This window comes from Ammospiza caudacuta, chromosome 5, assembly GCF_027887145.1.
Source record: "Ammospiza caudacuta isolate bAmmCau1 chromosome 5, bAmmCau1.pri, whole genome shotgun sequence".
Classification (NCBI taxonomy): Eukaryota; Metazoa; Chordata; class Aves; order Passeriformes; family Passerellidae; genus Ammospiza; species Ammospiza caudacuta.
Window position 1 is genome coordinate 56,373,511 of NC_080597.1, and position 26,610 is coordinate 56,400,120.

The 26,610-nt window shown below is 37.3% G+C and overlaps 2 protein-coding genes across 2 annotated transcripts in view; both read right to left on the reverse strand.

The window, feature by feature from the left end:
• LOC131557676 (V-type proton ATPase subunit S1-like) overlaps positions 1–2,365 on the reverse strand; it is a 50,092-nt gene extending 47,727 nt beyond the window's left edge. Inside the window, exon 1 of the mRNA XM_058805076.1 lies at positions 2,165–2,365. Coding sequence (XP_058661059.1) covers positions 2,165–2,274 — 110 coding nt within the window. The 5' untranslated portion in view covers positions 2,275–2,365. The remainder of the gene's footprint in view (positions 1–2,164) is intronic.
• Positions 2,366–6,484: 4,119 nt separating this feature from the next.
• IQUB (IQ motif and ubiquitin domain containing) lies at positions 6,485–26,019 on the reverse strand. The gene is made up of 12 exons (XM_058805075.1): positions 25,983–26,019; positions 25,167–25,429; positions 24,200–24,331; positions 23,917–24,092; positions 23,518–23,673; positions 20,967–21,177; positions 17,233–17,408; positions 12,643–12,813; positions 11,071–11,247; positions 9,544–9,792; positions 8,937–9,122; positions 6,485–6,706 (listed from the first exon to the last, which is right to left on the reverse strand). The coding sequence occupies exons 2-12, from the start codon at positions 25,393–25,395 to the stop codon at positions 6,545–6,547; spliced, it is 2,025 nt and encodes a 674-aa protein (XP_058661058.1). The 5' UTR covers positions 25,396–25,429; positions 25,983–26,019; the 3' UTR covers positions 6,485–6,544.
• Positions 26,020–26,610: the final 591 nt, after the last annotated feature.

Below are 26,610 nucleotides of genomic sequence, written 5' to 3' on the forward strand. Positions count from 1 at the left end.
ACCTAACCAGGGAATATTAGTTTAAAGCCTTATTTTGAAATAAAGGTCAAATTTTCCACACCAGTTATTTGAAGAACATCCAGTGATATATTCTTTTGTGAAAAACAGGACAGTGTGACGTACTGAGTTAGTCCATATTTGAATTGAGATAGAGTGTTGCTTTTTAAAAAAAAACACTTTTCTCCAAGTAAGGATTTGCATTTTATTTTCTAGAGGGAAGAGGGATTTGATTTACTAATGTCTCTGTGAGAACTGGTATCATACTTCCCGTTTCTTTGTGCACTGCATGTGTTTGCCAGCTGTGGGTTTCACCTCTGTCTGGCATCTTTAATAGCATGAATACAGTATAGTAATAATGCATAAAAGAGACTGTCACATTCTCTAATTCAGCTGTCCTGAGACATGGCTTGGCAAACACTGGCTAATTCTAAATTAGAACAAAATGTAGTATCCTTCAATTATTCAATATGAAATCCTAACAGAGAACCTGGGAAAGGGTGATGGAATAGATCAGTGAATCACAGCTTCTGTTGATTAATGAATTGCTGAACTTTAATACTGGTGGGACATGTTCCTACAGAGTGAATAGATATCCACAGATATCCATAATTACTGCAATTCTCTAGTTAACTTTCCTAAGACTCTTAATAGAAATTTACAGATTTCGTAGGCCTGTGGATGACACACTGCAAACCTCGCATCACTGGGAAGTACCAAATGTAAAGCACAGACTTAGGGGTTAGCAGCAGGAAATTGTTGTTAGTGTTACTTTGTTTTATAAAATAACGAAAAACGTCTTTTCAGTTGCTTCATAGACCTTCACCAGAACTAAATTTGGCCCCACAAGAACTTTACCTTTCAAAATGCAAATATCATGGTTGGAGGATCATTTCTTCCACAAAAGGTTGTATTCCTGGAGACATGAAACTGTTTACCCAGTCCAGTACCCTGATTTTCTGCTCTGGATTTGTATAAACCAGAAAAATCTGCAGTAGAACAGGGTGCTAATTGCATCTTGATGGAAAGTTTGCTTTTATGACCACATGGGATTAAGTGATAAGACCTTGTTTATATATACAGCAGGTATGTTTTTTATATAAACCAGGAAGTAGGACAAAGGAAGCGCTGATCTTTCTTAAATGTTTAGAATCGCTTTTAGCCTAAGAACAGTGCTTTCCAACATTTACTTTGCTTTTAAATACAGGGGTATTACACAGGGGTAATACACTCATGAATCCTGTCTTAGTGGTGAATCACTAAGTATTTTGAATATTAAATTGCCTTGATGTTGAAACTTTTTTTTTCTTTTAGGGGGAGAAAAAAAGGTGAAAGCTATAAAATCAAACTTTTTCAAAACATGCAGATTTCCATATGCAGAGTTTCAGGTTTTGGAAATCCATAAAAGATGAGTAAACATATGGCAAAGGTGGTTAATAAGTGGTAATGAATTTTTCTGACAACTTTACATATTCACTATCCACCTGAAACTACTGCATTGCCCAACCTGCCATATTTCTGGAAATCCCAAGTAATAGTACAAATCCTTAAAGTGATCATGAACAAAATTCCTGGTTGGAAAGAAAGAGGTCTATTCCTGGTTCTTTCAAAACAGCTTCAGAGTCCTATTTTATAAGTAGATGCAAACCCCTGAATTTCATGTATCTCTGGATCTGTCAAGACTGCAGTTGTTTCTAACATCCGATGCATATACATGCAGTAATGTACTTAAGAACCTGTATTTAAATGAACATTAAAGTGAAAAGTCAGGGTTCAGAAGTTAGGAAATCTAAGGCTTAAAAAACTACAACAGAGTTTTAAAAAACTACACAGCCCCTTTTTGTGCCACTGCCTTAAGTTTTGGATTTAAGCCTTAACATCTCTCAACAGTGGAGTTCAAAGATGCTTTAGGGTGAGTAAAGCACATCTACTTCTGATTAGTTCACAGAATTTATTAACTTCTTGCTCAGCTCAGAACACTAAAATTATAAATAAAAACGGGTAAAATCACCTGTTGACTTGTTTGATGGCCGAGGTGCAAATTTACTTATTGGTGAATTTACTGCCCGGAGCTGATTTACCATATTCGGCGGCACACCATACTCTGTGCAGACACACACAGAGCAGGAGCACAAGCAGGGATACACACTTGCATCCGATCTCTTACCTCCGCGTTGACCAGAGCAGCATCGGCACATGGTGCACGGCCAGGGCCGCGTGGAGCAGCAGGGCGAGGGAGGCGAGGAGCGGGGCTGGGGCGGCGGGGCACGGAGCCATGGCTGCGGGACTGCCCGGGGAGCGCCCGGCACACGGAGAGCCCGGCCCGGCCGTGCGCACTGCCGCACTTCCCGCCCGGCCCTGCCGCCGGACCCGCCGCGCCGAGCGCTGACACCGCTCCCGACACCAGGGGCGTCCAGAACGCCAACTTCCTCCGCCTCAACTCGGGAGGCACTCCTGCTTTTAATACTTTCAGGTTTGTGGTTCAAACAGCTCGTAAAACGCCCTGTCAGTTTCCTCTAACCTTCAAGTGCAAGGGAAAGTCATGGAGTTAAACTGCTGTCCTATGCAGGCTGATAACACTTATGTAACTTCAAAATGGAGTTTACAGAAAAGTTTTCTGTACTGCACAAAATGTATTCTGCAGAACATCTATCTTCTTCCCCTGCTACATATTATCATGTCCCTCAGCTTAGTTTTTTCACATGTATTGAGATCTGGCGTCACACATTTGGGTGTTGACAGGTTTGAAATCTGCAACAAACTGCAGATTCCAGCAAGAAGGAAGAGAGAGAAAATGGCATGTTCAGAGCCACTGAAACGCAGAATTGTTAAGCTATCTTTTGCACGGAGCAATGCTGCCCCAGAAATCAAAAATATTTTAAGTTGGGGCAAATTATAATCCCTCCAGAATGCGACAGGACTTCAGTATTTCACATGACTCATGTGAGAACAAAATAGTCTTAGAGAATTCCTTCATGCCTGGAAGCAAATTGCTCTGGGACGCTTTTTTGTGGCTGCCAAACACTGAGCAGTTTCTACACCTTGTGACTACATTAGGCAGCAGCAGCTCGGGCACATGTTTGGCTCTGGGCAAAAATGCCTCCTCACCATCAGAACAGGATGTTAGAGATCATACACAAAAGAAGTTATGAGCTATGTTAAAATGAGTTGTGTTAAGGGGAAAATAAGGAAGCACAATGAAAACTGTACAAGATGACAGAAACAGAGGTCAGAAGACATGCATGACTAAATCTGAGCACATGCAGTCAGATCAGTTAAATCTACTTGTCTTGAATCACAGTATATTGTTAGAGTGTGGCTGCCTAATATAAGGCAATTTGTTCATCAGCTCAATCTGAAATCTGATTTCGCAGAAAAAAAATAATTTTAAGGGTAGCAATAAAACATTGCCATGTTCCTTTTCTTCTCCATTTTATCTTTACATAACACAGATTTTTACTGTACTTTTTCCTCTTAACCTCAGAGATATATTAGAATTCCCTCTAACAAGCCAGTATGTGTGTTTGTCTGTTTAAGGGTCTGTATAGGTAAGACAGTAAACCAGACCTCAAAGACAGAGGTAGAAACAGAAGCACCTAGACAGAATAAAGGAATTGCAGAATTTCCAACAAATCTCAATTTTGCAGAAGGACAATATTTGACACACGAACCAATTCACACACTGTTACAAAAACATCACCCTAAGCCCTACACCAGATGCACAAATAGTCTGCAGGTCTGATCACATTCAGAAGAGCCAGCTGGGTTCACAAATCCATGGTTTATTGAATGTAGCTTCTTTGGGATTGCTGGTGACAAAAGCAGCTGCTGCAGAATATATTGCACAAGTTTAATTTCCTGTGTCAACACTCAGCATAACTGACGACCCAAGACTAACCAAAAGGCATCATTTTTGTGGAGGGTGAGAAAGACAAACCTGTCAATCTGTCCCTTAAAATTTTGTGTCAAATTCTCATCCCCCACTGAGGTACAAAATTTGAGGTGCATTTTATACCTTATAAACCACTATTGTGCAAAGCGCTGATGGTGGGACTGTGGTCAAACCTTCCACTCTCTGCATTGTATGGAATATTTGCTGGTAGGAGGTGTACTTGGTTTGTGCAAAACATTTCTGGGCAACAAGTGGAACACAGCCACATGGTTTCTACCCTCACTTCCCGTTCCTCCTCATGGCTGTGGCAACACAAACCACAGGACTCTGCCCGGGTTCCGTCACATCCTGAGCTTTGCCCTCTCTTCACTGCTCCGTGCTTCCAACACACACCACTGAGATGCACAGCTGGGGGGTATACTCTGTATTCTGCCTTACAGAAACAGTCTTAAATCTTCTTGAAACATAACCAGAGTGTTTTCTCTCAGATTACCATATCACTTATGAACAAACTTTTAACTGAAAACAAACCAACATTTCCTTTTTAATATTTCTGCACGAACCACAGTTTGGGAACAACTGAAGTGAAAAAAGCTTTGAAAAAAAGGAACGAGAAGAGCCTATTGAGTGGGATTTCGATTTGCTTCACTAAGTAAATTTATCTCACAAATATATCTGCATATATTTTCTCCTCTTTTCTTCACTCCTAAAAATAGTGGGTTTTTGGACACTGATTTGAAGGATGATAGTTAGAAGATGCTTTTTTTGTGGAAAAACACGTTCCAAATATTAGTCAAGCATCCAACTAACTGTACTTCCAGCACAAATTTTTAACTATTTACACAAAAGTTTCCACAGCATGACTAAATGGCACTGCCAGGAAAGAGCTAATGGTGGTGGTGAATGGAGTTCACATCGATCTGGCACATAGTCACCAGTGGTGCTCCCCAGGGCTCACTACTGGGGCCAGTCCTGATTAATGTCTTTACCAATGACATGGAGGAGCGGATCTGTTGCCTCAGGATGATGAAAGAGAATGATGTGCTGGAGCATGTCCAGAGAAGGGCAGTGAAGTTAGTCAAGAGTCAAGAGAGACCACAGAAGATGGCCTCAAGTTGCACCAGAAGATATTTATGTTGGATAATAGGAAAAGATTCTTCACTGAAAGGATAGTCAAGCTTTGGAAGAAGCTGCCCAGGGGAGTGGTGGAGTCACCACACCTGGAGGTATTTAAAAGCTGTGTAGATGTAGACTTAGAGACACAGTTTAAGGGTGGAGTTGGCAGTGTCAGGTTAATGGTTGGACTCGATCTTAAAGGTCCTCGCAACCTAAATGATTATGGGATTCCAGAAACCTCCAACACCACATTGCCTAGAAATAAATGGACTACTAGCTTTTCACATTTGTTTGAACTATTTCCTTACCTTTTTTTTTAAATCATCCTTCTGGAGTTGTAAATCACCTTTTTAAAAATATGCTTAAGAAGGAAGGAAAAAATTTATAGAGAGGCAGATTCCTATCTATGTGACTCATTGCCATTCAACCCATAATTTACTTCAAAACTCCTTTTATCACTCTGGGGGAAATTCAGACTTAGCAGCCGTTCTTATCTTAAGGCTCAGATGTCAGAAAGCACACAAGCCAGCTGGAATGCTCGTGTGCTGCAATTCTACAATTAGTTCAGTTCTGAACTACAATGCAGAACTTAAACAAACGACAATTCTGAATGTAATGGTAAAATCAGTGGAAAGGTTCCAATGATGTTAAAATGCACTTGTCAGCCAGATGCTGGTTCTACAGTTCATGTTCTGTTGAGGGAATCAATTCAGTTTTCAGCTGTTTGCTGCCAAATATGTGCTTATTCCAGTAAATGCAACTGCTTTTTCCTAGGTAGTTTAATCTGTTAGAACAAAAGGTTGGGTCAAATCCACATTTTATAATAAAGGTTTCAAGAAGAACCTTGCAACTTTCTGTTGGATTTTTGAATTTACACCATATATTTTTCTCTGTAACTATGATCAAACATAAACTTTTTTAATTATGGGGAGAATTTACTTCTTCAAAAAATACAAACTCCTCAAAACGAAACACATTTCAAACAGTCTGAAATGTGTATTTCAAATTATGATATTTAAATTATTAATACTCAAATTATACTAATTACAATAATTTCAACAACTTGGATACAATTGCATGCTGGCAGTTCTTCTATGACCATCTATATGAGCGACAAAATGTAAAGTTGTTCTTTTGCACAAATATTTGTTCTGTAAGAATCCAGGGCTTGAGGGGGTTTATGCCTTATGTGCTTAAGACAAGAAAAATAAATTTAATACAGTGCTATAGCAATAATTTTCTAATTAAAGGGTCACAAAGAATTAACAGAATTTGCCCAACAGGAATATTACACTACAGACAGAATGTTCCAAGCAATGCAGAAATACACAGAAAAATAATCATTGCTTTAAAAACTGAGAATTTACAAAGCTGTTTAACAACATTTTATTTTTTTTAATGAGGTTACAAAACTTAAAATGCAGTTAAATTAACTGATTGAGATCAAATTATTTTATCCTTAGAAGTTTATTTTGATCTGTTTAATACAGTTAGGGTATTGATGAAAAAGTATATTTTTTAAAAATCTAGGAATTTAGTTCACTTCTTTAAATTCAAGGAACTATTTTCTTTGGAGGAATTCACATTAGACTGATTGTTACTTCTATGCAAAAATGATGCCATCGCAGGAATCCGAGCAAAGTAGCTTTTTGCCCGGATATGCTTTTGTTCTATTCTGTAAATAAACGGAGCTTCATAAGTCTGAAAAAAAATTTTCAAATACCATAAATACAATTAAGATATCTAAAAATATATGTGTTGCTTCATATTTTAGACATTAGAAACATTTCAACATATTTTAGACATTATAAATATTGACCTTTTAATAAACTAAGGCAGATAATTTATTTGTATATATACATAATAAAATATTTTGTACTTCTATAGTACTATCTTATGGACCAGTAGTGAAAATTTCTCCTTGTGAAATATTAGTCATGTTTTAAAAGCAGAGTAACTATTTTTTATCCATTCAAGATAAAATTTATTTATTTATTTATTTCAGGTGAGAACATTTGTACTTACATTTGAAATTTAAATAAGGGAACACTTAGCAAGATTTGCTAGGTGAAGACTGTAGAGGCATTCCTTGATAAGAATCAAAGTAGTTATTTTCAACTAATCATGACAGCAAGTATTTTGCAGCATTTCAGTCAGCACTTGCATGCAGTGGTGACATTTTCCCAAATTCCTCATTATTATTAGTAGTTTGGATGATGGAATAAATAACCAGAATGTTTAATTGAAAAAAACATTTTTCTATTGCTGTAGTCATCACTTTGAATAATTGCTATTAAATAAAATCACTATGAATAACTGCTATTGAACAAAAGGCTTAAGAGGCCTTTTTGTTTTGGTGAATGAAAAACAATGATTCAACTTACAACATTCTATCTTTGCCTCATTTTCCTTATTTCACACTCTTCATTTTATTTTTTTGAAGAAGAAAGTTGAGTCCTCACTACAACTGATTTACATCCATATTTGTTGCAAGAGCTAATGAAAATACCTCATGGTTTTTATGTAGGCTTGTGTAGCTTAGCTGTTCTGACCTAACTCCTCCATCCACTGAAGCCCTGGACCCGATCAAGTCAATGGCATTTCTTTGACTATGACATCGAGACTCAGGGCATCAAACCAGAGAAGTGCTCAATCAGGATCTTTGCCTGCCATGATGCTGGTAACAAATTTATGGGTGCTGAGGAGCATCACTAGATTCAGATTGTCTGAATAGCCTTCTTGACTCACAGTGAGTGAGAGGAGCCAAGAAAGGGATTCCCAGCTTGAAACCGATTCTACCTTCTAAAGCTAAAACTCACATAAACGTGTCTGCTTGAAGACACACACTGGGCACTCACACACAAAATACAATGGATTGCAGAATTCCTTTTGCCTTTAGAATTCCCTGATATACTTCATCTGTAAATCAAACTTTAAAGAGAGCAATTAATTTGCTCTGTTTAGTTTGCTCTTAAGACTTCCAGAAAGAAGAGCAATACATAACAGCTAAAGCTGCATTTCTGATGCACACATATTGTGTTAAAAATTGAATTAAGAACACCCAAAACAAAAGAACACTAGGCAACAATGACTGCAGATCACTACTTACATAAATCAATAACCTGGAACTGAAAGGCTTAATAAGCCTTTATTAAGTGCTGGACAAACACAACTCACAGGATTCTCCTGTGCCTCACAAAACTAAATACTCTTAATATATTATGTTCAGTGGAGAGGTATTTCATAGACTACCATGTTTAGATATGGAATTTGGGAAGATTTGTGTAAAAATCCAGTTTTGATTATGAGTTTAACACAGTTCTAAGTGGTTTTAATTCAGAAGAGAAATTATGTTTCTATTGCTTAAATGCACACTATAAGGTTACATTGTAAGGGATACCTAGCTGATATTCATGTAAGAAAGTAGCATCAAATTTTATGATGACAAATGGACAAGTTATAGACAAGGAGCCATTCTTCTTTTTGATGAAAAATTTAGAAGACCAGAAACTAATGGGGCCAGAGCATGTGCAAGAGCACAGGCCCACGATGGTCACAGTATTTGTGCTCAGTCTTTAGTATGCTTTTCATCCAGCCTGGCTCTTGTCTGATCTGATCTGAAGGAAGAGAGCATGCATGGCACTGTTCTCAGCAAGCAGCATGGGTGAGGCCACTCAGCTTCTTGCATTTCAGGAGGGAGAACTGGGGCAAGACAGAGTTCAGGTACATGGAATGAGCTGTACATGCCAGATGCCTTCTGGATTGCTGTCCATTCTGTTTAATAGCACAGATGCAATCATTTAAATAGTCACAATGAGGTAATTTAAAGATGGACAAGTATAATAACTAAATTTGGCCCAACATAATTAGTGGCAGGATTCTACTAAAAATAACATAAATACAGTAAAAAATAAAGCCCATTGAAATTTACCTTCTGAAGGTTACACAGTTTAAGATGTGCATCTGCCTCTTCTTTAGTGAGGAGAATAGTGTTCCATGGAGACCACTCACGTTGCTTATCCCACCTGACCATAACCAGCTCATACAGGTCACTGCAGGCACTGAGAGCTGACTGGCAGTTCCATATCTTCTCAATCAGGTACTGCATATCTGGAAGCTGAAATTGAAAACAGGGTTAAAAAGGAAAGAAACATGTTTCATTCTACAAGTCTTACACCCATATAAAAATCCAAATAAAGCTTTGGGTTAAAAAAAAATTCTATGCGCATTACATATGATCACTTGGTTAAAAAGCATCTTCATATACATAAGTACTTTTTGCATAGTTGTTGGAACATCTGATTCTTCGACCTGTCAGCTAGATTTGTTTTAGTATATAGCTTGCAAACCACCTTTTAAAGCACACCTATGCTTAAGAGCTTAAGAGCTGCTTCTTTATGGTGTGGAACATCACATACCAGAGGAAGAAGCTGTAGATTTTAGCCCATTTCTCAATTTGTCCACAACATACAGAAAATAGAGGATACATAGTCAAAGCCACTGCTTACTATGAGTTGCAGTGCTCTTTCCAACAGTACCTGAACTAGGAAAACAATTTTACTATCATCCTGATAATCAACTTCAGACTTCCTGAGATCTTCCAGTATAAGTCTGTACTTGAAATAAGATTCTCGTTTCCGAGCCTCATTATCGAGCTGGTAACAGGAGCGACATCTGCCAATGGTGTAGGAACTTGCAGGAATGGGAAACTCAGAAGGTGGTAAGTACTTTTCACAGCTATGACAGAAGTAAACGTTTTTATAAAGTGTTAAGGGATCTTGTGGAACCTAGAAATTTAAAAAAACCAAAAAAGTTAAATTACAACAGGGTATCTTTGTATTACTTGTATGTTACTCAAACACTATCAGGATAAGTCTTCCATATCTTCATGCAAGTATTTTAATATGTAAAAGCTAGAAGTATTTATTTAAAAATACTCAATAAAGTGTTGTGATTGTTCTTGGATAGGATACCAAGAGTAACTGTATTTTCTTACTGCATTTGCTAAAACCAGTTATATAAATCAGTCAATTCCCTTTTAAGCTATATGAAGATCCTAAAATTTATGTTCCAGTGCTCTTCCTGGTGCTTTTATGTATGCAGATTGTCAGTTATTCTGGAAAGATGACAACACAGAGAAAACAGAAACTAAATTCTCCACATTTTATTTTTCATGCAGAATCTGCCCTTTTTGGCAAAGATAAAACCCTGAGATAATAGGCATATTAACATTTTGGCATAAGAATACAAAATCATCAGAACTGCATGTCCAGAAACAACACAGGGGAAGAAAATGAAAAGAATGTATAATGTGGTCTGTGCAGACAGCCTGAGTCTGTAACTGGGTAGTTTGAGTAGTCTGATAATCTTCAGTGTCTGCTAATAAAACCCAGTGTAACATTAACTGTTAGTTGGTTCTAAATCTGACATCTGCATCTACATCTGACAGATTCTCTACTCCTGAGATAACATTGACCACTGTATGAGGAATGCTCTTCTGATAGATGCAAAACAGACATTGCTACTTAGAAAAGCAACATATGATAGTGAATCATATTTTTATTTGCAATATGTAGTCAGAAAAGAAAAACACTCACACACTGGAACAGTTTTTGCTTAGGTGCAAACTCACTGGACATTGACATGGGCTATGCTGTTCCTTTCTGGATGCCCAGCATGCTGCCTCTTGACCAGTAGAAAAAACACAACTTCCTCTCTCAGTATATTGGTACTGCTTTGCTATTACATTTTACTGATACTATCCCATGAGATCTACCATTTATAGCTTTCAGATTTTTTATTTCAGACACAAGAGTTCCTGGGCTCTCTCAGTGCTGCCAGCCACTTGTCAGGTGCTTATGACCCACGTCTATGCCCCATGCTTCCTAATAGGACAATATAAATTTATTTGTGTGAAACCTATGTACTTGCTACAATTTACTTCCTGAGGAACTCCTCCACAAATTCTACAGCAAAATGTAAAATAAAAAACCTTTCAATATTTTCCATCCCCCTTCTCTTTACTTCAATGGCCACTATGTCAGGCTGCAAAATAAGAATAATACCTTAATTAACCCAGCAACTTGAGGGTTAAACTCTGGAGTTTTGATATACTGGAGAAATAATGTACAAATTCTTTTCCTCAGTCCTTCCAAGTTGCATTCTTTCACCTCTCTTGACAAAAGATCAATTTCCCTGTCAATTAATGCCACTAATTCCTCGGTTAATTTACATTCATGTTCCTGGAAAAAAAAAAAAGAGAGAAAAAGGAAAATCAACTGCACAATAAAGAAGCAAACAAACAAAATCATTCAACAAGACAAGAAAGCAACCTATGGAATCTATGGACATTACTATGCATACCTCTGTATGTTCATATAAGAACATGTTCACAGAAGAATTCCTTAGTCTCTCAGGGAAAAAAAATCTCCAGGGAAAGAACTGTAGAACTACAAAAGTAAGAATGCTTACAGATTCTGTTTTAAAGGGCCTGTATATGTAAACCAAAGCTGTGAGGAACTGTAAGCCTGGAAGCACTAAAAGATGCTTAGCAGAGCTACTCAACAAGTGCAAAATTTTACGTCTTCAAAAGTCCCAAGAAATATTTCCCTAAGAAGCTTCCTTTGGCTATGAGATTGGAGGTGTAATATAGATGAGTTTAAAAAAAATGCCACTAGAAAACCCAAAAAAATCCACCACACAAGAGGCATGGGGGACTTTGCCTGGAAATTAGTCACTTCAATATTTCCAATGCTTGGCAGGAGATTCTCCAGAGAGAGAGACGTAAGAGGTGAATGAGTTCAGTGATTTCTCAGATAAAAGAGAGTGCTAATTTACAGAAATGCACTTGTTGACCACAGCAATATTGACTTGTGTTACGATGGGCAAGAGTTCATAAACCAGAAGTGTTCTCAATGCCATAGTGACTTTAAATCAAATACTGACACTACCAAAACAAACAGCAAGATGCTTGTTTGTTTTAATAAGACCAGGAAGCAGCATTCTATTCTAGGCTGATGTCAACAGTATCATCCTGAAAGGACCTTGAGACTCATTCTTTTTGTACGTGAGTAAATAAATAAAACATATATGAAAGACTAAAAAAAAAAAATGCAACCAGCTTCTAATTCATTGGGAACACTAGCAGCAACAGTGGCAGCAGGGAGTGGGGGGCAAAGAGAAGAAGAAAAAAAATCAGTATTTGCTACCCATAAAATTGGTAATCCAAACCAATAGATAAATAAGGTTCTACACAGATATTTCAAAGAACTGAGAAAAAATTAATGGTAGTTGCCACATATATCCCTGCCACGGCTCTCATAAGGTTGATATTAAATAGGAAACAAAACTTTGTACTAAAATTGTATTATGTATTAATATACAAAGACATCTAAAACCCTGGGGTTAAAATTCTAATACAACCTGAAGACAAATATGCACATGATAAAGTGAAATATGAATTTAGAGTGTATCTGGAATTTAAATTACACTCACACACCAGGTAGTACATGAGGGTCTCTAGCTCACCATCATGGCACTTGCCTGCCAGCAGCAGCACTGCTAATGAGTCAATTAAGTGACAGCACCTTTAGAATAAAAAGCTTCAAGCTAAACATAAATAGAAAACTAAACCTTACCTTCACTGTCCATTTGAGTGTTAACAGCACAGATATCCTCTCATCTTTTGGGATGTCCTTTGTGTTAATGCTGCGGTAGATTTCAAGTAGTTCTTTGCCACGGAGCGAGTTCGGTGTATCCATTTCAGTGATTTTTCCATCAAATGCTTTCCACCTCCTAGGTTGTGCACACTTCAGAAACAATTTGTAGAACTCTGAGCTATTAAAATCTGACCACCAGCTGAACAATTGCATTATGGTACATCAAGTTTTATCAGAGCAAAGAGGGAGTTAACATTAATGCTTGACTAATGCAAAAGGCTAATTCTATTGATGATATTGATACAGCACCTCTTCCACCAAAGCAAGCATTCAATTGCACACTTTATTTAAAGCAGCAGGTCATGACAATTTCGACTTACAGGATATTAAAAGCAAATAATATTCTCCTAAATGGATATGCTCTACTTTTTTAAAGTGAATTTACTGACAGTAGCGTTAGAATACATTTGTTCTGTATATCACTTTGCAGTCATAAATCCCATCAAACTATCAGTAAAAATCAATGGGTCTGTTGACTGTGTAAAGATTGAAAATTTAAGACCTTAAAGTCTACTGCAGTAAAAAATATCTCCAGGGAACTGTTCTATTTATACTAGTTGCAGAGAAGGATAGAAGGAATACAGTTTGTTAGAGCTGGGGCAAGGTATGTATTTACAGTTTACCAGACACTTCACCTAGCTTCCTGTTTACTAACTTCACCACATGCCATATGCCTTATGCTTCAATTATCTCTTTGCACATCTTTAACTTTTATAGACAGTAAGAAGTTCCATGATGTCACCTGCCCCACAAGGTCTGAAAAGTACAACCATTTTCTTCATTTTCTTCTTTCCAGAAGATGGATTTTGGTTACAAATAACTGTTACATAAAGAGACAGGTGTCCAATTCCAATAGAAAAGAGTTTTCAAAAGCCTCTCCCATCATTACTTAACTCAATTTCCTTTTCTTAATGGGGAGAGGTACTCAAAACCTCTTTCTATGTTTCAATTATTCTCTTTCACTATATTTGGAACTTAAGTACTCACTAACACTCACGAACTTCACCTTGCAGTCTCAGTGTGACCTAGCAACAGGAACACTTTATGCAGTATTCACATGTCTAGTAGCTTTCTGGACATGACCCCAGCATTGACACAGTCATTATTTTGATGAAATTGACTTGATATGGTGATAAGTAATAAAAATATCAAGAATATTAGATAGCTAGAAGAGATGTGATTAGTTATCACCACAATCAAAACTTTTCCTCACTTTTAAGTAAATAGTTAGGTAAGGAAAAGAAAGAAAAAATAATTTCAGAAAGGATTTAACATCAAATTAATGACACTTAATTACATTTTCAGTGGGGGTAGAAATCTAATTAAAGGAGATATTGTTAACCAGGGATCACATTTCACAGCCAAAACTAAGAATGCAATAGCAAAATCAGACGGTAGCTAAAAAAACCCCAAAACAACTAACCAACTCTTAATTACTTGGTGAAATCTTTGAATTTCTGCAAAACTTGAGCAAGGCAATTTTTTCTCTGTCATATATAGAGAGCATTCTATTGTATGTTCATTTTGTTTCACTATCTTTATACAATACTATAAATTCTTTAAAAAACCCTAAAACAAAACCAAAACCCCACACTTTGCAAACAATGAAATTCAGACCAACCTAGAAGGTCTATCATGCTGGCAATCCTTTGTATGTTAGACTGGGACAAATCACTCTTTTCCATATAGTAGTTCATTCAGTACCTACATTTGATCCTCTTCAAGGAAATCACTTACCATAACAGAGAAAGGTCATTTACTAATGCTAGAAAAAATCAATGGCCAGGGTAGACCCTAAGAAATAGTCAGTAAAATTAGATTTTTCTGATAATTTGCAAACCCAATAGGTGCAAGTAAACTTGGTAACCCATTCTTCAAATGACCCTTAATACAGACCAATTCTGTTATTATAATTATTTCTTCAAAAATAAATCTGTAACTTCTGTATTTTTCTTACTACTTGATCATAGCTGGGTATTACATAAAAATTTTAAAATGGAAAAAAAAATATGCAGCCTTTTACTGAAAAAAGAAAGAATCACAAGTTCTCTGGTTTCAGGACTATTTTTCTGTACTCCAGACTGACAAGAGAAAAACTAAAACTTTGAGATCTTCTGCCAGCTTTCTCTTGTCTTTTAGTCTGCTGGCAGTGCTGTGGAATTTACAATAATCCTGTTATCTGTATTACTACAACTACACTCTGCTGCCAATGTATGAAAGCAGAAAAGGAGCCTGAGGAAACACACCACCACAGAGAGAGAGGAAAAGGTGAGTATAATTTAAAAAAATCCATAGGATGTGTGCAGAAATAGTACAAAACATGAAAGGTATGAACTGAGTGACAGTTAATAGTTACACAAATTTCTTTAAGTCAATATGATTGCTGTACAAAAGCTTAATCAAATACTTCCTCTCCAAAGTACAAAAGCTGAAGAAGAACAAGTTCAGCATAAAGAACCCCCTAGAACATAGGGCACACACAACCAGTACCAACCTTCATAAGGGCACACACGCCTGTGGAGGTACATGCTTAAAGTAGCAAAGAAGGGAACAAAGGTTTCCATGGAGAAGCAACTTTCATGCCACATTGGCCATTGCAGCTTGCAGTCTTCAGATGTGAAAGATACTATTGCAGCTTTAACTGGCAAGTGTCCAGATCAACATTGCCAGCTCAAAGTTCAAGAAAAAAACAAATTATCCCTAATCAAGCACTCAAAAATAAATCTCATGCTGTAATTTAAAAAGCTTAAATTGCACTGTTACAATCATAGCAAACCATCCATATAATTTTGAGATTTACAAAATTATATTTATCTTTTATAAAAATGCAAAAATTTTTACTTTTTCTCCGAGTTAGAACTATCTATGTCAACAGTTTAGAACAACACTCGAAATCCTATAGCGAACATGATAAAAAACATGAAACATTGCACTATTCAGAAGCTCAATAAATTTTAAAACAAAAAGATTACAGTCCCTTTCATGAAAAGCATAATTTATACATTTAAAGTAGGAATAAATAAATTATTAGTGACTGCTTCAGGAAAAACAGTCTTTCCACTTGTCTTTCCACTGTTTGTAAAGACAAAATATCAGTTGTCTCTGATGTGTCTCCTGATTCTCCAAACATCAACTGTCACTGAGAGTTTTTGTGCTGAAGAACGTTTTGCTTCTGATTCTAGATGTAAGAAAACTGTCCAGCTTGTCAGAATATGTGCTGGAAGCAATCTGTACAGGTAGGACACTGGAAATCAGTCCTTATGGAAAAGTAAGGACAGAGTCAGTTTAAAGTGAAATATATTTGCTTTGACTGTTCTAGGCTTCTTTTTCGAAGAAGGTAACAGAACAGATTGTTAGTAGAAGAAGCAAACATGAAACATAGAAATGATTCAAAGCTCTGAAAATAATCCTAATTATTTGGTTTGGTGGGGTTTTTTTTCATTCTTGAAAGCAGTAAGACAGAAAACAGTCATAGCACACCAATAAATGTGGTAATAGTTCCACCAACATTTCAGATAAGACACTTGTTCATAATGAGAAATGTAATACATTTTATCAAATCACATTTAGAGTACAGTTCCCCAGCATCAGTAATAAAAAGAATGAAAAAAAGTCTCTTTTGTACAAAACCACCATTTCTACTTTTGAGCACTCAATAGTCAAAATTTTAAAATAATAATAATAATAATAATAATAATAATAATAATAATAGACAGCTAAAAACCATTTCTGTTGCAGTATTTCTTTTCATAATCATGTATATACTTTGAAAATAAACTATTACTTTGTTCCAATGGCTGGACATCTACCTAAAAGGACAAGGGTTTTTTGGTCTTTTACATTAGATACCACTGAATTTAATGCCATTTTAAATCATCTTTGTGAATGAAAGAATTTTCTTTTTCTTTAATAAAGACTGAAGAACACTTCCCTTAAATATCATCCCCAAGATTATACAAGAATGAAATCTCAAATAAAATTCTAATGGAACTAAAGTCAGTGATTTAATAACTGAATTCAACATCAGATTCAAACTCTTCTTTATACAGGGAAACAGAATAAATGCTTTCTTTAAAGAAAGACATATGATGACCAGAGGCCTATACTCATTTAGGAAATAAATGAAAAATTTACTTCCTGAAGGATAACATATTATTATTATTATTATTATTGTTATTATTATTATTATTATTATTGTTATTGTTATTACATTTATTATTATACTTATTGTTATAATTAATTATATGTATTGTTTATACTTTTTATAGTTAACAGCATTAATGATCCACTGTTCAACCTTCAATTGGTCTGGTAGCTATGAAATTCTCAGCTTGGAAAAAAGAAATTTACTAAATTTTATTGACATGAACAACCACATAATTTGGATATTTATAACGTTTGCATTCACATGATTAACTGTTAAAAACTACAAAAGGTATTTTTGTACTTTGCAGGTGTATTTTCTGTTCCTGAACTTAGATATTCTTTATGATCAGAGTAATTACTGACCTTACCCAGAAAGTGCAGTATTGCTTTTTGTTGATTCTCCAGATTGGCACTTAATTTGTGCATCCCAATGCAAGCAATGAGCTCTGTCTCTTCTTCCAGAAGTGCAAAAAGTGCTGCCTTTCTTTTACCTCCAGTAAGAGTTCTGTTAATTCGCTCAGTCTCCTCCTGCATCCATACTGCAGATACAAATATTGTTACTTTCCAGCAAAACTTCTGCTTTCATATTTAAGAAACAACATAATCGACTTTTCTTTCAATATTCACTAAAACTCAGTTTCCATTTTAGGGAGTTGATGTTATAGCTATTTTCAATACATGCAGATGGCCTAGAAATTAATGTAAATTATACAGATGTTCTGTGAGAGTATGTGTGTGTACATCAATTCCAGACTGCCAATTTGCACTCCAAACTCAAGGATGAGTAGGAGAAAAAGAATCTGTATGTGAGAAAAAGAATTTAGCTCCTGTGGAAATGTATGATGAAATGGCTGCATCTTACTGTGGTACTACTAGTACTCAGTGCTGAGAATATTACTGCTTCTCCCTGCATAAATGAGTAAAATCTAAAGAAGCTTGAAGTCCTCCAAAACTGAGATAAAACTTGACTGACAGTCACATTTAGCACTTGAGGTTTTAGACTGGATATTGCAGTGGTATCACCTTTTGCCATCCAAGGCAGATGAGAACACATTAATAACTCGACAGTCACTGCTTTACTCTCCCTTTCCTTTTCTATAACACAACCCTTCAAGTGGGTGAAAGTGGCCACAGAAGAAGCCACAGGAGGTGATGACAGCAGCACATGGATCAGTACATGCTGAATAAGGATCTGACCCCCTGACACTTTTGCTGCCAATATAGACACTGCATGGATTTAGAGAAATCTGCCTGTAAAATCAAACTGTGTTTACTGCCTTTGCATATCCCATAACAATTCCTGGCTTCTCTGAAGAGTCTGATCTAGTTCAAATACCTCTAGGGTTTTGTAGGGAATTTTATAAGATCCAAAACTGAAGAATACCTCAAAGTGTTGTTATCATCCCAGAGCAGTTACGCAAAATCAAAACCCAGAGTAAAAGGAAACCATTCAATATGTGAGACACTGAAAAATTCTGTAACATCCTGGATCGGGTAAGATTAGAGGCAGGAGGAGGGAAAGGAGGAAGGCTTATTTTCTGCCTGTGGCTTCTTATCTACAACACCTTGTTTTCCATTTTTAAATATTTCAATTCATTTCCTTAAGGCTCTCCCAGCTGTAACATGACAGCTGTCTGCCAAGTTCTGAGAACCCCAAGATATATATTTTAAATACAGCCAAGCCACCAAACAACAGGCTTATACAGAATTATTTACATGAAGCTTTATTATGCCTGAAGGGGGCATAATAATGCCCCCCAGCAACTTCTAAGGTGGAGCAATAAATAGAGTAAGCAATTTTGTACATTCAGAAATGAAAAAGCTGCCACTTACCATTGATACTCACTTCTTGATTCCCCATTTACCTGCAACCAATCTAATCTCCTCTTAGATTATCTGTTCTGCAGATTATCTATCTGCAGAGATTTTACTCATTACAATTTTTACTCCACTGTTTATAAAGTAAAATAGCTCATACTTTTCAAATAAATAATAAATGCCTATGCAGACATGCTGCATATATAGATAGACCTCATTTGCACTATATAGTCAACAGTTCTTGTACCACCAGGAATTGCTTGTACTGGCTGACCCTGTAATAGTAACCCTGTTGTGATTACATCAATAACCTTCACAGATCCCTGGACGACAATAGTCTCATTCTATTACTGTCACAATGATTTAGGTTGTGTAAATTGTTGGCACTATAAGAATGCAAAATTGTTGCAGATGCAGGTAGGAAAAAAACTCCAAGTTCCTAGAATCATTAAGCTCTATTAAAATGAAGAGCATGATTGCAAATCTCCATGTAGAGAAGCAACTAGTCAATACCAATTAACAAAAACTAAACAGTGAGATTGATACCAGACCATTATTTTTAATAAAATAGTAAAAAAAACCATTTCAAATACTGGAATTTGTTCTGTTCTGAAGTGGCACATGTTTTTGTCAGGTTGACTAGATATGAAATTTCTGAACATGCTTGGCTGAAACTTTTATTATTTGTGAATCCAAAGTCATTCAATTAAGCAAGAGACACTTGCATAACCATAAGTTTCAAATCTAAAAATATCATGAAGATCAGCACTCTTCCATAACTTCAACAGAACTTACTTGCTTCTACTGCAAGTAAGACTTTTCACACTTAAAAAAATGAAATAGTAAGATTTCTCATAAGTGGCAAGGAAAAAAGTCCTATTTGAGTACCTTGGCTTTTGATACAGACACAACTTGAAAAGGGCTTGATTCTTGGGAAGTGAAAAGCAAACTATCTACACAGAAAAAGGGAGGGGGGCTGGACAACCTCAAACAAGCCACAAATATCATGAAGATACTATTCCAATAACTGCAAAGCTCAAGACAAGGAATAATTTTTACATTTGTCACAAACAGTGATATTTATAAATCATTTATTAATTCAGACAAAGCCATTTGTTCAACGCCACACAAAGTATGACAGCCCTAAAAGATTAGTGTATAACTTGGGAATTTTTGAATCGTGATGCTGAGCTCTATGAATAACACATGCCATCAAATTTATGCTCAGTTTACCACTGAAGAAAGAGCTGAGATGGTTTATGGTAGGGCAGGTGGCTTTGCAATGAAGTAGGTCATCTCTTAGGTCAGCTCTGCCACAGGGACAAAAATATCCAAACTGGCAAAGAGCTAGGCCATAAAGCACTGTAGCTGAGATAACATAAGAATTGCTACAAGTTACAGTACAAACCTCTGGCTTTAAAAGAGACATTGTAAAAAAACAAAATTTGTCTTGCTATTTCATTATATGCTGCTACAAGTGCACAGTTTTGAATGTTTTTGTTTTTCCAAAGGAAATACTCTAAGTTTTTTGCTCTATTTGCACCATTACATTCTTGTAAGGTTTTATGTCAATTATCTGCAGTATTCACATTATTTTTCTGAAGAAGTTTAGAGGTGCTTGCCTGTATTAAACATCATCTACTCCAAGAACAGGAAATGTATGACTTTCAGAATATCCTGCAGAACTCCTAAGAGATTTTTAAAATGTTGACAACACAGTTTTATGAAACATGGAATGAACTAGGAAGGAGAAAAAGCATCAGTAGAGGACAACTAAGACAAAAAGAATAACTTCTGTCATATGTTGTAAAATTCTGTAAAAAAATTCCTCAGCATCTTAAATGTAGAGTGAAAGATAAAAGCAACTCTGATCTAAAAAAAACACCCTTTTGTTCTTCTAGCTGACCTTAACTGTAGACATAAATAAAAAATGTTAATAAAACTGCCAAAGAGCACTCTTCTATAAGCCAGTTGTTTCTAAAAAAAGGTGTACTGGCTTTGGCTGCAATAGAGTTAATTTTTAGTCACAGCAGCTTTTAAGGTGCTGGATGTTGATAACACAGGGATGTTTGGTTATTGCTGAGCAGTGCTTACAGAGCATCAAGGTCTTCTTCCTGTTTTTTAGTAATACATGAAAGTAAAATAATTCTTTTACAATGAAAAAGATTCCACTGTCAAGCAGAAAAAATAATCTATAAAAACACGTAAAAACCCTAAGTTTGTTTTAAACAAACTGTACTGTTTTGTTGCTTTAAGGATATCCCTTTAAGAAAACTTACATTCCAAGTCATGGTAGAGTAGCTCAAAGTCTTCTCTTGTTTTAGGGTTCAGTTTTTTCTCATACTCTCTAATCAATTTTTCTTCTTTCTCCCATTTTTTCTGTAATTCTTCTTGTGCCTCCTGTGCCAGCCTTAACCTCCTTTGCTCCTTCAGATTTTGTACTAAATATGCAGCATGCCAACGACGGAAATACTTCTGTATTACTATTGCCTATATGTGATACAATACCAAAGAATCACGAATTTAAAATGAAACAACATAGTATTTTGAAGTGTAGCATTATGTCTTAACTCTTCTCCAGCTCCCTAACTACATTTTCTAAGATTTTTCTTGTACTGAAACTAATTTAAATGTTACAAAATCAGTCATGTACTATTAGTTTAAGCACTAGTATGTTTACTCAGTTAGATAACTGCAGGAATTTAACCAGTGAGTACAGTGGATAAAATGGGTTCAAATAATCAAATCAAAATATAAACTACATTTAAATATCCATTTTTCTTTTTCAAATCTCCCCTTAAAAATGTATTTTGCCATGCACTGTTTTTATTCTTTGCCTTATCTTACTGCAAATTTACAGAGTGGAAATGTAGACACATTTGCAAAATTTCTTTTAAATTTCTAGTTACAAAAATCAACACATAGACACAACATCAACTGCATTTTATTTGTGAACAAACAATGAAAGTGAAATTACTAATGCTGTTATGACAGAAATTAAAAAAGAAAATTAAATCATTGACCTTGCCAAGCTGTAGCTATTGAGGACTGGGGAAATGTCTACGATATGTTAAGGGAGGATGCTGCACAAGCCTCACCTTCTGCTGGCTGTTGCACTACAAACAGTTCAGTCAGATCAATGCCTTGAGGTACCAAGCACTGTTCAGCATCAAAAGCTATCAAGCACAAAATCATACTAATACAGTCACACTGTCTCTGGTAATATTTTAATCTAAAACTTCTCTTCAATATGCCTTCAAACAGTATTTCAATATGGACCTATACTGCACTGGGCAAATCCATCAATGTGAACCAACACCAAGCCGACATCTCTCTACTATGTATTATCAATTACCTATAGACACATTACAGACTTCCATAAGGGTCACCAAAGACCACAGAAAAACATATTGGTAGTCCTGAGGAAATTACTCCCTACCTGGGTTCCACTTCTACAAGATGCACATTGCCATCAGCTACAGCTGACCGATTTAAGAAGTTCTCACGGACATATTTTAGGAAAAGTCCTTTTGTTAGGATCTTTTCTCCTGAGAAGCTGAGAGGCCTCAGAAACGAAATGTAAACAATAATTAATCTGCTGCTGTGGAATGCAACAGGTGCATCTGTGATTGGTCTCATGTGGTTGTTTTTAATTAATGGCCAATCACAGTCGAGCTGTCTTGGACTCTCTGGTCAGTCACAAGATTTTAGATTTTATTATCACTCCATTCCTTTCTATACCTTTCAAGCCTTCTGATGAAATCCTTTCTTCCATTCTTTAGTGTAGTTTTAATATATCATTTTCTTTTAATATACTATATATCATAAAATAATAAATCAGCCTTCTGAAACATGGAGTCAAGATTCTCGTCTTTTCTCTCGTCCTGGGACCCCTGCGAACACCACCACCTTTACAAGAAAACTTCTGCCCAGAAAACTTCAAATACCTTGCCAACCATGTCAATACAATTACCAATACAATTATTCTATTTAGACATTTGGGAAATCAACTGTTTCTCCATTCAGTTGGATTCAGACTGTCTATTTTCAGCAATCAAATTAATAACTAGAGCATTTACAAAGCAATGCCTCATCTAACACTACTTAGGGCAGACTTTAGTTAGATGCGCAGTCACAGAACACATGGTTTCCAAAAAGCAGAGTGGAAGGCCTAAATGGCATCCTCTGCACAATGAATATGCAGAATCTGTAATCTGAATTGCCTTCATGAGGCAACTCAGTGCACAGAAAACCCCACAGACCCACTGCCTGCGTTTGAACAGCCCATTTCTACTTCAGTGTCAAAGCAGGGAGCTTGAACAGAATCCAAATGGATCAGCTTGCACAAGGTAACCTACTAAGTCTGACAAAAAACCCCAGCCAAACAGACAAGGAACAATAGATTGTTCTCAAAACTCAAAAGCTTGAATGCAGATCTCCTAAATCCTAACCCAATACTGCATTTATTTCAGGCCATACATTAAGCATGTATCTTAGGTTATTCCAAAGAGATCATGAGAATTTTGTAAGAACAAGCCTGTTTTAATCCTTAATGCTCTACATAGGAACTTAACTGTCACTGTGAGACAGAAAACAATAATTTCAGAATTCTTAATATTTAAGAGATTGCAAGGTATCAAATGTCACTAAAACTCTAGAGCAAACATGCACTTCCCCTGTATCTGAAAGATTACAAAAGATGAGCATAAGAAGACATTTTACAGTTCACTTTTAAATTCCGTCTTTGAACACTCTGAACACTCATTAAATATTCAGATAACCTTCACAATTCATTATTTTCCAGATAGTTTCAAACAGATAAGGACTTACTGCTTCAAGTCTACGTTTATGGTATTCCTCTGCTGTAAAATACTTTCCAGGAGTTATTAGTTTGTCGGTCATGTTTGATACATAAAGGCCAGTTTTAGTCATCTGTGTTGATGTTGTATTTCTCGTTTGTTGTTGGGCATTTTTTTCCACGGCCGTCTGGGGAAAAAATGCATGTCAGATTAGAAGTAAATACACAGAGATTTTTTTTTCCTCATTACAGTAAGTGGCAAAATTAGCTATTTGCAATGAAAATCACAAGAATAATTATATTTATCTAATAAATACTTTCATTTGCACATTTATCTCAGATTTATTTCCTCTTTCCTATCAGAAATAGTGCCAGCATTCTATTCCATTTGGTAAAAACAACATTCTAAAGGGACATTACAAAGCCTTTACCTGTGTTCCCCTACAAAATAACTGAATTCCTTTGTCAGGTCGTTTTTTGGGGTTTGTTTGTGATCCTGCATTATGAAATTCCACTCCTGTTGACACGTTCCTAAATCCACCCAGAAAAGGTTTCTTATAGGTAGGTCTTTCAACTTTTACAACTACTTCTTGAAATGAATCTGAACCTGTTAAAAGGAAAGTTCCAAAATATAAATATTGCTTATTTCAGTAACACATCTAGATTAGATCATATTTACATATGTATTGACAAATGTGTAAAAGCAGCATTTACCTGTTTCTACTCTGACAGTTAAGACATCAGGCATGTGGTAATCCTGTTGAATGACTTCTCCAGGGAAACATTCCTGATTCTCAAAATTAGGCCAAGTCTTCCAAGATGTTCCATTATCCTTAATCATGCTTACTAAAAATAAAACCAAAATTCATTCCTGACAAGTTTCTCAAAACAAACAAATAACTCTTTCAACTTTAGCCCAGGATGATTTTATTGTAACACTGCAACACAGCATAACCATCCTTTTTTTCAGCTAAAAGACAGTCTATTTGAAAGCTGAAACAGTATTATCATACAATTTTAAAGGTGGTATCTAATGTAATACTGCCACCACATAAAGATATTCCTAGCCAGCTTCTCAGAATGAGAGCAGATGAATGCAACCCAGCCAAGAGGAAAGTAGTCAGCAAGTCCATACGAGGAAATGTTATTCACTCTGCTCAGCTGCTGAACAGGATATGCTGTGTTCTGCTCTGAAGAGCCAAGCAAATGTGGTCCTGTATTAGGAAGTGACTGAAGACATCCAGAACACTGAAGAACAGGTGTAGGTAATGATGGAGAATTTGGGAAGCTGCAGGAGAAAGACACGGATAAAAGAAGGGTGGCAGGCAATTTACAGGGGAATCTAAGAAAGGTAAAATAGTAAGGTGATTTCTATAATGTTGGCTAGACTGGTAATTTAAATGCACATACAAAATATGTATACTTATGCATACACATTTCTGGAAATAAGGATCATTCCATAAAGTGCCATCTAGAAATGACTACTACAGTTTGAGATAAAGAATACATTCCTTACCTTTGGACTATGTTTCAAACGAGAATTTAAAAAGTTACTGCAGGACCAAACCTCAGCAAGCATAAACAGAATGAGGGTGTGTGGGAGTGCAAGAAGCTATAACCAAGTTGAAGAAAAAATATCTCTTTAAACCATTAATACCCAACATTTTAACTACTTCTTTACCTGTCATTGTCCCCTTTTCTGTACTCTCTGGCAGTACTGAATTTTGAGAAGGAGACGGCTGGTTCCAGCCCCTCTCTGATTGTGCAGTGCCTGCAGGTTCAGGGAGCGGAGGCTTCTCTGCTGGGTCCCCATCCTCTCCGACTGCTTTTCCTTGTGAGGGTGCAGGTGATTGCTCTGCACTTGATCCTTCTGATGTAACAGCTTCAAAGCCATCTGATGCACCTTCCATTTCCTAAAGCATCAGTTGCATGCTTTTAACCTTCCTGCAAGAATAATCACAGGATCTATTATAAATTGCATACTGGCACATTTCTAATACCAGAATTATTGGTAATTTACTGTCCTGAAAAGCTTTTCCTGTATCTAATCCCAAAAGGCCTATTGAGAACAGCATGAAATCTTTGCTTCCACCAAACAGAAAGCTGGTGGCTGGTGTTTACCAAACATAACACTCCAAGGCAAGTAGCCGGCACAGTTTTTTTTACCTCTTGTTCTCTGCCTACAGAACAAGATGGTCCAAGCGGTCATTACCTAGAGACAGAACACCTTTACGGTTTTCCGAGTTGCCACCGAAATTATACCGGCTGGAAGAGTCCTAAGCCCGAATTCCTCAGCATAGAACCACAACCAAACCCGCAGGATCCGGGACGCAACAGCTCCCGGCGGCAGCCCGGGGACGCCAAACCGCTCGGGCGGGCCCCCGGCACAGTGCGCACCGGGGCCGGGGCTGCGGCCGCCGCTGGGGGCACAGCTGGGACCCCCGCACCCACCCTCCCGCCCCTGTCCCTGTCCCTGTCCCTGTCCCTGTCCCGGCACCTCCCGGCCCGCGCTCCGGGCAGGCGCTGCTCGGCCCGGCGGCGGCGCGGTAGCCACGGCAACCGGCCTGGGGAGCAGGAGCGTGCGCACTGAGGAGCGGGGCCGGGCCGGGCCGGGCCGAGCGGACTGAGAACGCCCCGGGCGGACTGAGAACGCTCCGGGAACCCGCCGGTTCGGGAAAAGTGGAAAGGGAGGTGGTGCGAAAGGACGAGCAAGTGCCCTGCTTCCCTCCAGCCACAGCAGCTGCACGAACCCGTGCTGGCCTGGAGCGGCCCCAGTGCCGGCACACCCGCAGGGGCCGTGCCCGCGCTGTGACCCTGAGCAGCGATGAGAGCTCGTACCAGCCCATAGCGGCAGCAATGTACAAAAACACCGTTTTTCCTTATATCCTTATTCTGCGAGTAATAGCAGAAGTTGTACTAAAGCCCCAGAACTCTTGGATATCGAGAAAGGGTGTTGTGTGTGAGTGTTGGCAGCCGTCGTGCCACACACCGTCCCTTCCGGGCTGTGTGGCAGTGCCTACCCGTGACATGGCTTGTGCCTAACCCTGCTGCTCTCCTGGAGGGTCCGTGGCGTGAGGACTGAGGCTGGCAACTGGGAATTAAAACTTGCAAATCAGAATGAAAAC